The sequence below is a fragment of the Sorex araneus genome, chromosome 5 (assembly GCF_027595985.1).
Source record: "Sorex araneus isolate mSorAra2 chromosome 5, mSorAra2.pri, whole genome shotgun sequence".
Taxonomy (NCBI): Eukaryota; Metazoa; Chordata; class Mammalia; order Eulipotyphla; family Soricidae; genus Sorex; species Sorex araneus.
This window is the reverse complement of record NC_073306.1, coordinates 10,761,513-10,777,311: the sequence shown is the minus strand read 5'-3', so window position 1 is coordinate 10,777,311 and position 15,799 is coordinate 10,761,513. Positions and strand designations below refer to the sequence as shown.

The 15,799-nt window shown below is 38.0% G+C and overlaps 1 protein-coding gene across 1 annotated transcript in view; it reads left to right on the top strand.

Annotated features, from left to right (window-relative positions):
- Positions 1–15,799, top strand: part of LEPR (leptin receptor) — an 86,609-nt gene that overhangs the window by 40,655 nt on the left and 30,155 nt on the right. The window contains exons 9-14 of the mRNA XM_055139764.1: positions 1,592–1,882; positions 2,044–2,161; positions 5,620–5,819; positions 12,621–12,769; positions 13,755–13,914; positions 14,046–14,128. Coding sequence (XP_054995739.1) covers positions 1,592–1,882; positions 2,044–2,161; positions 5,620–5,819; positions 12,621–12,769; positions 13,755–13,914; positions 14,046–14,128 — 1,001 coding nt within the window. The remainder of the gene's footprint in view (positions 1–1,591; positions 1,883–2,043; positions 2,162–5,619; positions 5,820–12,620; positions 12,770–13,754; positions 13,915–14,045; positions 14,129–15,799) is intronic.

The window sequence follows — 15,799 nt, the reverse complement described above, 5'->3', positions numbered from 1 at the left end:
CAATACTGTTGCAAAGAGATCATACTACATATTGCAGATTGCATAAGGAATGCTCATTCTTATCATTTCTTTATTAATTGCCTTCTTGTTGCTCTCTAGGAAGAGGAAAAACAGGTGCTAGTTTATTCTGTTTCACACTTGACAGCTCTCCTGATAGGTTAGAGAAATATTTTTTCCTTTAAAAATTAGGTTGTACCCCCCAAGAGTTCAAAAACGCATTTAATAGGACTACAGTAAACATTTTCAAATAAATTTGTCTAAATGTGCAGACTTAGTTTTTCTTCAGAGGAATTCACTAATTTGTCAGTAGAATTTCCTCTTTCAGTAGAGCTAATTAATGTAGATCTTGCAGAAGTATTACTACTCCTTTACCATGTAAAGAAAACCATTCTTTTTTATCTTACAAATTAAATGTCTAATTTGAGAACAAAATGTTATTTATACACTTGAAAATAACACTTGCTTTATATAAATGACAATGTCATGTGTTCAATGTAAACTTTGTGAATGATAAGGTTTTTATAACTTGTGTTTTCATTTTAAGGCAATATTTTTAGCATTTAGCTATTCTCCAGTATTATGACTGTTTTTTTACACTTTAGCAATGATTTATTTTCTTTTATAGAATAATAGTATGAAAGTTTCACTGAGTCTTAAAACCCCAGTAAACACATATCATATTCACACTAGCAAATAAGGAATATTTTACTTCAAGGGAATTATGTCCCAAACATGAAACACGTACATTTTCTTTCTTTTTTCTTTTTTTTTTTAGCTTTTTGGGTCACACCTGGCGATGCACAGGGGTTATTCCTGGCTCTACATTCAGGAATTACTCCTGGCAGTGTCCAGGGGACCATATGGGATGCTGGGAATTGAACCCGGGTTGGCCGCGTACAAGGCAAACGCCCTACCCGCTGTGCTATCGCTCCAGCCCCGCACTTACATTTTCATATAATTTTTATTTAAAACTTTTTTGATTGAGGGTCTGTGGTTTACAGTATTATCACAAATTTTTCACGCACGTAATTCCAGCACTATACCCATCACCAATGTGCCCACTTTCCTTCCCCAAGGATAATAAACTACCTCCCTCTAAACCTTCCCCCACCAAACGCACACATTCTCCAACACAATTATATGAATCATACCTCCTGCTACGTTGCCTTTGTCTGTTGTTATCCTGCTGTGTTTGGGGTTTTTTTGTGTATGTGTTTCATTTTTTTGGTCCACACCCGTGGTGCTTAGGGCTTATTCCTAGTTGTGGAAGCAGAGTCTGATGAAAAAACATATCATTGTGGAAATAGATTTTACTCTCTTTCTACTTGTCTGGCAGTTAGCAGTTGACAGTTACATATTTGTAATGAGTACATCTCCGTGTTTAAAAAATACTGAAGACATTAATAGAAGCTCATGTTATTCATACACAGGACACTAATGACACATGTGCAATTACACTTGGATAATCTTTCAAACACTTTTTACAGTTGGCTGTATAATTCTCAGTGCACTGTGAATCTCTTTACGTGGTGTAAATTGCCTTCGTGATGTTTTCTTTCTCTGATATTCCACTTTTCTTCCCTCCTTACAGATGTCCTCTACTTTCCACCTAAAATTCTGACAAGTGTTGGTTCTAATGTCTCTTTTCACTGCATCTATAAAAATGAGGACAAGATTGTTTCCTCAAAAGAGATTGTTTGGTGGCTAAATTTAGCTGAGAAAATTCCTCAAAGCCAGTATCATGTGGTCAATGACCATGTGAGCGAAGTAACTTTTCCCAATGTAAATGCAACCAAGCCTCGAGGGAAATTTACCTACGATGCTGTGTACTGTTGCAATGAGCAAGAATGCCATCATCGCTATGCTGAATTATATGTTATTGGTAAGAAACGCTGAGAGTTTTCTTTATTTTGTCTCACAAGACATATTTCTATTGTGGGATCCTGTAGAAAAGTCCCGTTGGAAATGGCAAGCAAATTTATTTTGACTAAACATCTTTGGTGTTTCTGCTTTATATTAATACTTTTCATGTATTTGAAATAGATGTTAATATCAATATATCATGTGAAACTGATGGATACTTAACTAAAATGACTTGTAGATGGTCAACCAATGCAATGCAATCACTCGTGGGAAGTACTTTACAGCTGAGGTATCATAGGTATGTATAACTTTGGCTGTTTAAGTTTTTGAAATGTGATGAAAAAATTTGCTGTAGGTATATTGTCATGAGTAGTCTGATAGACTATTTTCCTGGAAGGAGTTAGAGTATATATAATTAGAATTCAATAAATTGGATTTTCTTGAAAGAAAATTTCACTCTGAGGTAAAAATTGGTTTTTATTTCAATTGGTTTTTTTCTGATAAATTATCTACAATTGCATTTGACTGGTCAATAAAATTTGAAAAAAAATTTCTACACATTTTAATTTGTAGAAATTAAAGGATACTGAAGTTTACAGATACCTACTATCATTTGTTTAAAAATAATATTTTGGGAAAAGTTAGTGGTAGTAGCAACAATATTATAAGAGATAATATCGATGACTTTAGAAATAGGTTAATCTGGGGTTGGAGGCATAGTCAGCAGTAAGGTATTTGCCTTGCACTCAGTGGACCTGAGTTCGATCCCTAATACTGCATCCTGACCGCCTCGAGGAGTGATTCCTGAGTGCAGAGCAAGGAGTGACTCCTAAGTATTGCTGGATGTACCCCCAACCCTGCCCCTGAACAAACAGAAAAAAGATTTATTTCTGCTTCTTGAGAACTGTTTCAGAATTCAAGGAATTATTTTTCTAGTTTTCTCTAATTTTTTCTACTGAGTTTTACATAAATGATAACTTTTTTGACTAAGAAAAGACAGATAAATTTTTATTTTTATAATATTCTACAGTAATTTACAAGTATGTGTGCTCCTCTTAAACACTGTCTCAATTCATATTTGCATTGGGGACTTTCAACACATATTATGTGTGTTTATTTATTCTTAAAAATCTAAATTTTGTACTTGAGAAACCAATTATCTTCCTCAAGTTCTGAGACCCAAATTCTATTCCTAGTGCTCCCAGTCTATTCTTATGCAGTGTTAGGAAAAAAATGGGGGCTTTTTTTGGTTTTGTTTGCGTTTCTCATATGGGAAAAATAGCTTCTTCCATATAACTTCATATGGTTATTTTCAAATCAGTAAAGAGTTCTTGGTATGCCACTTTGTTTTTATAATTGATACTTTTCATGACATTTTCACATACAGATATGTTGGTGGATCACAACAGTATAAATACTGTGCCTCATTTTTCTTACCAACATTTCCAGAACCATTAAAAACTTTACATATATTTGAGCAAGGTGTTTTGTTATTATTTTTTTTGAGTCACACCCAGCGATGCACAGGGATTACTCCTGGCTATGCGCTCAGGAACCACCCCTGGCGGTACTCAGGGGACCATATGGGATGCTGGGATTTGAACCAGGGTCTTGCACACAAGGCAAATGCCCTGCTCGCTGTGCTTTCACTTCAGCTCTTATTTGAGCAAGGTTTTAACCTTTCTGTTTTCAATGTCTTCTGTAAAATGGAGAAAATCAAGAATTTTTTTTTTCTTTTTGAGTCACAGACCAATTGGAATCCAGAGGGAATAACGGTAGCATAACAACCTGAGTGCGTCCTTTCTTCTTCTTTGGGTCACACCCAGCGATGCACAGGGCTTACTCCTGGCTTATGCACTCAGGAATTACTCCTGGTAATGCTTCGGGGACCATATGGGATATGGGAATCGGACCTGGGTCGAATGCGTGCAAAGCAAACACCCTACCTATGTGCTATTGCTCCAGCCTGAAAATCAAGGATTTATAGCACTTCTTTAAGCATTGCTTAGGGTCAGAGAGATAATACAAGGATTAAGGCACTTGCCTTGCATGTAAGTGACCTCAGTTCACAGATGGTTCCTTCAGCACTGCCTAGACCGGTCCCCAACCCTCCATCCCATCCTGCAACCACCAGCACCTCCCCCCCAAAGGATTAGTGATACAGTCTATACTCGTAATTAAGGTGTTATCATTTCTTTGGTAAAACACCCAGTGAAGGTCTACTGCGGGTGTTATCCTACTGATACTCCGTTTGGATTCCAACTGGTCTGTACCCGGGCTTCTAAACAAGGTTGTGGTGCTTTTAGTTTATCACTCATTCTCACTTCCTTCCGTCCATCACCACCACGAATTCACTCATACACACAGACACACACAGACACACACTCTCTGTCCCTCAGTCTCTCTCTCTCTCTCTCTCATATAGTTGTAAATTTGAGGAAATAGGAAAAAGACGTGTCACCAAAACCCAGAAAATGAGAAAGAGAAAAATAGAATTTTTAATTTTTTGCAACCTTACTTCCTTCCCTATGAAAATGTATCTACTACGTTAGTCATTTACAGACAATTTTCAGAGCAAGTATTGGTTAAAAAAATTTTTAAAGGAGAGGAGAAATGGTACATATGTACTAAGATGGAGTGCTAGCTAGAGAAAATGAGTGATATACTTGACTGTGTGATTCATACAGAAATAAGCGGCATTTAAAATTACATTGCCTTAAAATAGAAAATATCAGGACATTAAACATACACAATCAATTATGTTTACTGTTAGTAATTTGTCATAACATTTAATCCCTGTTAAAATGCACAGAATGCATCTTCCTTCCCATTTTGCAAATGCCCCTTTTCATACACCTTTGCTCTATCCTTCAAAAATTGTGTCATGGGCTCGAGAGAGAGTTTGGCAGTTGGAGTGTGTGCCCCTCAAGGGAAGGCCCAGCTTTGATACTGGTCGTCTGAATTGAGGGGTGACCCCCAAGTGCAGAGCAGGAAGTAGTCCAAGCACTGCCAAGTGTGATTTTAAAAAAATCATAAACCCCTGAAATATTGTATCAGATATTCTATTCTGCCCACTTAAGTATAATTGAACTTAACTTTTAAAGTATTGTAGATTTTATTTCTTAAATTGGATTGTTATCACCTTGTTAAGACAATGAAGTTTATTTCATTTCTGTCTCTAACAGCTAATGAATATTTGATAAAGGCCTGTTTTGTGGAAGGACTGTGATATAGCTGGGAATTAAAAGGTGCTTTTCTAACAGGAGCACTCACGTTTAGGTGGAATAAAACTGCCTCTTTCATTTAATGAATTAATTTGGTTTGGGGACCATACCTGCTGGTGCTTGGGATTACTTTGACTCAATGCTGCGGTGGGCTGGACCATTCCCGGTGTGTCTCGGGGACCATACACGGTGCCAGGGATTGATCTTGGGCCACCTACATGCAAAGCATGAGCCCAGTCAGTAGCTCTCTCCAAAACGGTCTCTTTTAAACAATATAATTAGTGCTGGAGTGATAGTACAGCGGGTAGGCCTTGCACGAGGCCAGCTTGGGTTCGTTTGATCCTCGTCATCCCATATGGTCCTCAGAGCACTGCCGGGGTAATTCTTGAGTGTAGAGCCAAGAATAACCCCTGAGCATCGCTGGGTGTGACCCAAAAAGCAAAATAAATAATAAACAATATAATTAAATTCTTAAATGTTGTATTGCTTTTCCAATTTTTTGTATTAATTGGCTGTTTTTGTATCCTTGAAGGAGGAGCCTTTACTGTCCTGATGTACCATCTATTCACCCCAAGTCTGAAGCCAAAGATTGCCTTTTGCAGAGAGATGGTGTTTATGAATGCGTATTTCAGCCAATCTTTCTACTCTCTGGTTATACAATGTGGATTAGGATCAATCACTCTTTAGGTTCACTTGATTCTCCACCAACGTGTGTCATTCCTAATTCTGTGGGTATGTCCAACTGTGCTGTATGTCTTCATTTTTATCCATAGATTTGAATTTAATTTGATTCAGGTACCTGCTGCATTTTGCCATTATCTGTTCACACTAGATTGAATTTTCTTTCCTGTTTATGAGGAGGACTTGGCAAAACAATCAACCACAGAAAGTTCTGTTGTTTTTAAAGAATAATTTTTTTAATCACCATGAATGACAAAGTTACAAAGTTATCTATGATTGAGTTCAAGAGGTACAATATTTGAGCACTAGTCCTTTTACTAGTGTCCAGTTTTCTCCACCGATGTCCCCAGTTTTAATTTTTATTTTATTTTAAATATCTAGCAGTTTTTTTGAGGTAACACTGTAGCACTGTAGCACTGCTGTCCTGTTGTTCATCAGTTTGCTCAAGTGGGCACCAGTAATGTCTCCATTGTGAGACTTGTTGTTACTGTTTTTAGCATATTAAATACGTCACAGGGAGCTTGCCAGGCTCTGCCGTGTGGGCGGGATACTCTGAGTAGCTTGCTGGGCTCTCCGAGAGGGGCGGAGGAATCGAACCCGGGTCAGCCACATGAAAGGCATAGAGAGCTTCATATTTCAGCATCTGTCTATATTACATTATGATGGACACCGGAAGTCTAGTTTTCATCCACCACTGTGCAGCTCATGTTCCTAATTTGTTTTGCCCTCTCTCTCCCTTGCCCTTATGGCAACTCCATTCATGTTTTGTTTGTGATCTTTTTAATCTTTCACACATGAATAAAATTCTGTGGTTTTTGTCTTCCTTAAATACCAGATAGGACTTTTATTTGGGGAGCAGGGCAATAGATGTATTTTCAAACTACTATTCAAGAATTATATTGAACACCGGGAACCAAAATTAGTAATGCTATTTTAAGTGATGTACTTATATGAAGGTCATTTGTTTGTTTTAGTTTTGGTTATGTTCAGAGCTTACCTCTGACTTTGCAGTCAGGAATCACTCCTGGGGGGCTCAGGGGACCTTAAGGGGTGCTGGAGGTTGAATCTGGGTCAGCCACATGCAAGGCAAGTACCCTATTACCACTCTGGCTCCCATCACTACTTTGAGTTTTTCTCCAGAGTATTTACAAAAATATTTACGTTTTTAATCTAGAAGTTTAATTTGAATTTTCTGATGACTTTTCTGCCTAGTCATAACCCAAGACTTTCATTTATAAGGCTGTTCAGGGAGCAGAAAAACTAAGACTACCTAAAATGAAGTGAAGAAGAGAAAAGAAAATAATGAACGAGGATGACAACACTCATCATGATGTTTTAAACAGCCTTTGAAATAAGTATTTGTATTTCAAAGTATTGAGAGCCATAGAAAAATTTTAAGCCCTCCGATATAGCTGTGAAATCTTTGAGAAATGATGCATATGTTGTTGTGCAGCTGACATGTAAAAGAATGTCTCTCCGTGCTATTTACTATTCTCTTGGGGAAGTCTATCCCCAAATACAATTGGATTATTACAGGTTTCAGTAATTACAAGCACATCTCTGAGATATTGCTGGTGTGATTTTACAAAATTGCAAAAAAGGGAGCTTCCCAATAAAGCAGGTCACATACATTTTAATTTGTTTTCCAAACACGCACAAATATTATGCTTATATTGTACTGTAGTCTATTACATAAGTGATAGTATAATATCTGCTAAATTTTAATACGGATTTAAAACTATTGTTAAGTGCTAGACTGGAGTGATAGCAGAGCAGGTAGGACATTTGCTTTGCACTCGGCCTACCTGGGTTCAGTTTCCCTCTTGGAAAACCCGGCAAGCTACCGAGAGTATCCCGCCTGCATGGCAGAGCCTGGCAAGCTACCTGTGGCGTGTTTGATATGCCAAAAACAGTAACAACAAGTCTCACAATGGAGAACGTTACTGGTGCCCGCTCGAGCAAATGGATGAACAATGGGACGACAGGCCTGCAGTGCTAAATGCTAGTCTCATCCGACCTTTGGCAGGTTGTAACTGTTTTGCTGGCGGAGGGTCTTGCCTGAGTGTCGATGGTGGCTGACTAATCAGGATGGTCCTCGCTGAAGACCGAGGCAGTTTTTTAAAATAAGTCAATGTGGTTTTCCCTTAGTGGTTGACATTTCCTTTCTTAAAAGATTTCTCTAGCATGTGATGCTTGTTGAGAGCAGTTTGCTTATAATTTTTTTGAAAGACCAATAGAACTTCTTTCAAAACTGGAGTCCATCCTCTTAAACCCTGCTACTGCTCCGCCCGCTAAATTTATGGGACACTCTTAAATGTTCTTTCCCCAGCTGGGTCCTGAAGCCTGGTACAGGAAGCTGGGATGGTGGGCGTGGGCATAGAGCAGTGATAGCCTCATATGTAATTGGGTGGCACTTTCTCTTTGTTGTTTAAAAGAAGTTGATTTTCAGAGGGTGTTGAGTAACTTTCCCCCCCCCCAAAAGGAAGTAGTAGGCTGAATAAATCTGGGAATCTTAAACCCTTTCAATAGCATCTTCACCAGGAGATGATTTCATCTCAGGAAATTGCTTTCTATTTAAAAAAAAATTCAATTTTTAAAAATTGAATCCCCATGAGATGCAGTTACAAAGCTTATGTGATTAGGTTTCAGTCATACAATGTTCCAAAACCCATCCCTCCACCAGTATATGTTTCTTACCAATATCTTTTATATCCCTACTGCCACCACCCACCCCTACGTACCCCCCCCAGCCTGCCTTTCTTTGCTTATCCACAAGAAGGACTCACCATCTCTGGCAACTACAACCTTAAAATGTTATTTCTTAAATAAGACTTGAAATGCTCAAAGACTCCTTGACCTTTGGGATGCAGAATGGATGTTGTGTTGGTAGGCATGGCAACGTTGATCTCTTTGTATTTCTTCATCAGAGTTCTTGGGTTCCATGTGCCTTGTCTATGAGTAGTAATATTTTATCTCCCTTTTTTTCCTGAACAATAGTGGGCTTAAAGTATAGCTTAGAGGAAGCCTTATTATTAAGGAATGTGATTGCAGTTAGACTTTGTGGTTCCATTCAAAGAGCACAGGCATAATAACTTTTGAAATATGTGCACTGGTGAAGGGACGGGCGTTTGAGCATTGTATAACTGAGACTTAAACCTGAAAGCTTTGTAACTTTCCACACGGTGAATTAATAAAAGAAATAAAAATATAACTTTTGAATAACTATTTAGGGTCTTAGGACTTAGGGATTATTGACAAGCATTGGCTTTAACTTTAAATCATCGGCATCATTAACCCTTGACAAAAGAGTCAATCTTTCCTTTGAAACTTTGATACGGACACCGACTTCTTTAACCATGAAAGTCCTAGATGGTTTCTTTGTCCAAAAGTAAATTGCTTGCCTACTTTGAAAATCTATTGTTTCGCGTAGGACCTTCATCAGTGATCTTTGCTAGAGATTCTGGGGAATACTCTGACTTTTCTATCAGCACTTACTGCTTCTGCTTGTATAGCAGAGCACTTTGATACTATAGACAGTACCCCCCACCTCATTAAAAAAGTAACCAAAAAAACCTCTGCTAACTCCAAACTTTTCTCCTACAGCTCCTTCACCTTTCTCAGTCATCATAAAGCTGAAAAAAATGGGACCCTTACAACAAATAAGTCTTTGGCTTTAGAGAATATTCTGGTTAGGTTGATCTTGTATCTACGCAACCAAAACTTGCTCCATATTTGGTATCATGTGCCTTGTCTATGAGTAGTAACATTTTGAAATGGATCCCCCTATATATACATATATTTATATTTATTTAAAGCCAACCTATTTTTGGCTTTCTTATCATTTGTATGCCTTCTGAAGTATACTTTTCATTTTCTTCAAGACCTTTTTCTTTGCATTCATGGTTTGACTAATTGGCACAAGAAATCTCGCTTTTGGTTCCTGCTTTAGATGTGACATCCTCACCGAGCCTGATTTCAAGTGAGAGACATATGACTCTTCCTTTCACTAGAACAGTTAGAGTGAGGATTACCAATTGTTGTTATTTCACAAATGTTGTGTGCCAGAATAGGGAGGCCTGAGGAGAGGAAGAGAGATTTGAACAGTTGGTCAGTAGAGCAATCAGAACACAAACTATGTGTATAGATTAAGTTCACCATCTGGTGTAGACACCCCAAAACAAAGACGATGGTAATATCACTTAGCAGTAAAGACCACAGATCACTTATCACTCGAAACTATATAATCATCGTATCACTGTATCACTATCATTCCGTTGCTCATCAATTTGCTCGAGCAACCTATATAATAGTAGTGAAAAAGCTTGATAACTTTTTTTAATGTAGGAGTACTGCTATCATACTCCGCCATTGATTAAGCTGATTGAATTGGGCATGAACTCCACATTACTTTTTAAAAAATTTTTTAAATTGGATATCCGTGAGATAGACCATTACAGAGCTATTCATAATTGGGTTTCAGTCATACAATGATCCAGCACCCATCCCTCCACCAGTGTACATTTCCCACCACCAATATCCCCTGTTTCCCCACCACCATCCCCAACCCCCAGCCTCCCTCTATGAGAGGCGCTTTCCTTCTTGCTCTCTCTTTCTCTCTCCTTTTCCTTTTATGCATTATGATTTGAAATACAGGTGCCAAGAGGTTCTGGTGTTTGTTCAGGGCATTGGATATTTTTATCGGGTCGGTAAGCCTGGAGTAGCTTTTCAACTGGGGATGTGGATGTGACTACCGAGGCTTCCGGAAGGACAGGAAGGTGAAAGCTTGATAAAACTCCTACTCGGATAATAGAACTTCTGAAAAATCATGCAAATTGTCAGTACATGGTGGAGAGACAAAGTGGACACGTGGTATGGGAAGGACACTCAGAGACTCACTCAACCCAGCTGCAACCTTCAGTTTGGCTTTTGCATCCTGTAGACCACAGATGCTTGACTCTCAGTGTATCTTCAGTCCAGCTGTCATGGGGAATAATTGCTTGTCTTGGCTCTTGCCTGCCTTGAATTGGCCACTGGCAGGAGGCTTGGCCATGGGGCTGAAGGCTTTGAAAGGTAACCGCGGTTGGTGCAGGGGAAGTGAGGACAGAACTTTTAATCTTTTCAGTTGTAGATGAATGCTTTCATCTCTTCTCTGGGCAGAGAAGCCCCATTTATCTTTGTAAACACAGAACATTTTTACTTTCTCCAGTTTTCTTTAAGCGGAGTACTGATTTTTGGGACACTAAGAAACAAAAGACTTTGTGAAAAACAAAACAAAATCAGTACTTCAGCTGTACAAGGCAAGATCTGTCTGTAGTACACATCTTTTTCTAACCATAGGATAAATTTCTATGATGCAAAAAACTTTTTCCAATATATCGTTCAAATTAGTTGATCACTCCCACGCCCAATAATTTAGTTTGTTCCCATTCATATTGACATTGCCCTAAGTAATGCTTCTCTGGCATTAAATATCCTAGGAGGGCGAAGAACTTTGCTACCAGTCAGCCCATAACTATGCACGGATACGCACTCATCTATACATAGTAGAGGATAAATATTCCATGAGTTCGGTTCTACAACTGAATATTTGAAATTATTATACTCAACCTTTGAATTAGGTACTAAAATAAGTACTCTGGTACTAAAATAAGAAACTTAGATCAGATTTGTATTATTTACTGAGTTCTAGAAAACTGTGGAAATTGCAACTGGTAGACCCAAATGCTGGATTCACCTCTTACAGATCTTACAAGATTGGTCCAGTTACAGAAATTCTAGCGATTGAATGGTTTGCTAACTACCCCCCAGCTCACTATTTAGTAGCCATGCCAGATGGAACATCCCTTATACATTATTATACTTCAGAATAACTGTTCTGCCCATCAGGCTTTAATGGAAATGATTAGTGACAGCTATATGATCCAGGCAAATAAAATCAGATTTAATGTCTTAGGATTTCTCAAATATTCATTGTTTCTTCATTGGCTGTTTACACAACGAAATGTTTAATAACTGATTGGTGTAAAACATCTTCTGTGTGTGAAAATTGAGGAAGCAAGAAAAACTACCTTCCAAGAAAGGTTTAGGCTGTTGCTGATGAATCAGAACTTCAGAGGATCCACTGCTTTGTGTTTAGGCTTTAGAACTTTTAGTCTCCAAATATGTTGTCTTCATATAGTTTTTTACTTTATATTTTTAAAAGCCCATCTTTCTGGTGCACTTCTTCTCCATTGCTGTCCTGTGAAAGCCCAAGATGGAAAAACTAAGGCTTCACTCTGCAAGTTTTGCCTCTAGCTTTAACCTAGAAATGCCACAAGGAGAGGGAAGAGTTTGAAACATGCTTGATGGTTATTTTTTGTTCTTGGTATGTTTGCATTGGGGAGGGAGTAGGGAGTTTTTGTAGTGTGTGTGTGTGTGTGTGTGTGTGTGTGTGGGGGAGGGGATAGTGTTTTGTTCTGTTTTGGCTTTAAGTTCCAACTCTAAATCAAAAGTGTTTTCTATTGAGAGATTTCATGTGTGGTCCCTTTTACTTGAGGGCCAGTGACTTAATTTCTCATCAGCTTTTTTTTAAGTAAAGTAAAATAGTTTTTAACCAAAAGAAATTTAGAGACATGTGAGAAGACAGGGAGGAAAATACATGTTCAAGAGAGAACTCAGGCTTCTGCATATTCGAGCCAATCTCAATATCATATAAAGTTTGTAGGGGATGCAATGAGACAACGGATGAGGTAGTTTTGAAAAAGAGATGATGCCTTAGAAATGTAACGTGTGAAAGATTATAATTTTTTTAAACAATACATTCCTGGTTAAATTACTGTTACATAATACTTTTATTCATTTTAAAATTTCCAGTGAAACCACTGCCCCCATCTAGAGTGAAAGCAGAAATTACTGTCAACACTGGACTTTTGAAAATATCTTGGGAAAAGCCAGTCTTTCCAGAGAATAGTCTGCAGTTTCAGATTCGCTACAGATTAAATGAAAAAGAAGTACAATGGAAGGTACCTTTTACCTAGAAATTTCTTTATCTTGCTTCACTGAATGCTGTTTCTTAAGATGTTGTGATTTTACTGCACAATATTAATTTTATTGGCATAAAAGTAGTTCTTTGTATTTTTGTAGCTATTTTTGTTAATGTACTTGGCATAAACCTGCTTAAGAAATAAAATGGGCTGCAATCCATTACTTCCCAAAGTGAGTTTTAGAGAACATTGCTTGCATAAAGTGTCTCTTGAGAAAAGATCAAGAGACTGGTAAATGTAGGAAACCCCATATTGTGGTATATTTCAATGTTTAGACCCGTGCATCACCTAATAAAGGTCCAGTGTGATCTCACTTTTTAAAAAGTTTTTTTTAAATACTGATTTGACCAAGAAACTCCTCTTCTTCTAACATAGTAAATTCTTTCATAGTCATATTCCATGGGACACATTTTAGAAGCTGCTTTTGCCAACCAATCACAATCGTACCCATAGTGATAAGGGTTCCTAGGAAGGCTAACCACTTCAGATTTCTAGTGGCAGCCTGCAGACTTGAAATTATCAGGAACTCAAATTCTGTCAATTAAATCAGTGACTTAAATGGAAATGAGTGTAGCCATTACTATAACATCTGAAAGAGAGCATCAAGGATTCTGTACAATAGAGACCCAGTCTAACCACTAGACAAAAAATGTTAGTAAACAGAGCATTTATTTATTTTTTTGTTTTATTTTCATGGACAGAGACTTGCTAATGGAGTGATTGGAAATCTAAATGGCAGTTCCAGTCTAAAAAGTTTATCATTTCACAAGAACATAGCAAGATAACTAGTTCTTCTGGGGCTGGGTGTTCACAAGCCAAACCCAATACGAGTATTCAATGCATCCAGAAGGAACAAAGCTCCTTCTCTCTCAGTTTGGGAACCACACTAAACTAAATGCACTTCAGAGACCCTTCCTTCCATGTGTCAGTAACAAGCAGTCCAATGCTTTGGCTTATCTTACAGATGCATGAGGTGTATGATGCCAAGTCCAGGTCAGCCAGCCTGCCCGTGACCGACCTGTGTGCAGTCTATGCTGTTCAGGTTCGCTGTAAGAGGCTGGACGGACTCGGCTATTGGAGCAACTGGAGTGCTCCAGCCTACACAGTTGTCACGGATATAAAAGGTCTGCAGGGTTGCGGGGCTTGTGTTTGTGTGTTTGAACGTGTCTTAAAAATGCTTTTGGGGTTTCAAACACGACTGAAAAATACTTCTTTCTGAAAATACCAAATCCAACTTGTGTGCCTCGTTCTACAGTTCCTACCAGAGGCCCCGAATTTTGGAGAATGATTGATGAAGCTACAACTAAAGAAGAGAGAAATGTCACTTTACTTTGGAAGGTATTCTTGCTTCTTCCATTATTCCTAAATTTTAGTTTTATATGCAATGCTGTGGACTGGAGTGATAGCTCAGTGGGTAGGGCGTTTGCCTTGGATGTGGCCGACCCAGGTTCGATTCCTCTGTCCTTCTCGGAGATCCCGGCAAGCTGCCTAGAGAATTCCGCTCACATGGCAGAGACTGGCAAGTTCCCTATGGCATATTCTATATACCAAAAACAATAACAAGTGCTTGAGCAAATCGATGAACAACGGAAGTGTAGACAGTGCTACATGCAATGCTGTCAGTTCTTGGTGCTGCAATGCCAGATTTCATCTTGATTTTGAGATGTGGTTACAGAGAAGCACAGAGATAAAGGGTGTGGAGAGCTCGGGCCCTGAGTGAGGAAGTCTGCTCTTGGATGAATGTACCTCAGTCTTTTCACTAGTGGTTTTGGAAAGTCATGTAGATTGTATAGTTTATGCATCTGTATAAATCCTAGGTTGGGTTAGATGATGCCTAAGTGTCCCTTCAAGTCGTCAAATTCTATGTGGGCTTAAATCTAAACAGGAAATGTAGCCTTCACCGCATATATCAAGGCATCCAAACACAAGAAGTTACCACATTTATAGGACAACATACAACTAATAGGCATTTCAAAATTCATCGTCAATAGCTAGTCAGCCTAGAAATTTTCAGAGAATTTTATCTCCCATCAGTTGATTTTTCTCCAAAGTAACAGATTTCTTTAGTTACAGTTTGAGGGAGACACAGTCCATAGCAAACATCACTTGTCATCAGGAAATTACTAATTAAAACAGCAATGCACAGTTGCTATAATATGGTTGGAATTTTTAGAACGTGGTAATAAATTACTGAAGAGAGTGCAAAGCAACAAAAAGGTTATTCTTTGGTAATGGGAAGGCAAAAGTGATATTTGCAAAATGTGTTACAGTTATCAAAAGGAACTAATTTCCACTTAAAGTTAAATAAGGTCTGGGATATACTGTACAGTGTGATGGCTATAGTTATCACCTGGGGCATCTTTGAAGGATGGTAAGAGAGTAAATCTTGAAAATTCTCACCGCAGAGAAAAAAATGTTCTGTTTGGATGTTCATTAAACTTACTTTGTTTATAATTTCACAGTATATATAGGGATTAAATCATTTTGTTGTCCACCTAATGCAATGCTGTGTGCCAATTATATCTTTTAAAAAATTGCACTTGAATACCCATAGAAGTTTCATTCATTAGTACCAAAGTATGAAAGCAACCAAGTCATCCTTCTATAGATGACTGAATGGACATGATATGGCATTTTCATACAGGAAAATGTCATTCAGTGACAAAAAAGAAATTATTCAGTCACCAAAATGGCATAGATGAATCTTATATGCTTGTTTCTTTGTGCTAGAAGCCCATCTGAAAAGCCTTCATTATTATTCCACTTACATGATATTCCAGAAAAGGCATAACTCCAGAGAAGATTTTTTTTAAATTAGTCATTTTTATGGTCTTTCCTGCTAAGGGAAGATTTTTCATTAGATTTTTCCTGATGGGGACATATTAGAAAAGATAAAGCAAAGGGAATTTTATTTTTTACTCTATTGAAACTCTTTTTTAAATTATCTGGGGGGAGTACATTGCATTTACCAAAATGCATATAACTTTCTAGCACCAGGAGCAAATATTA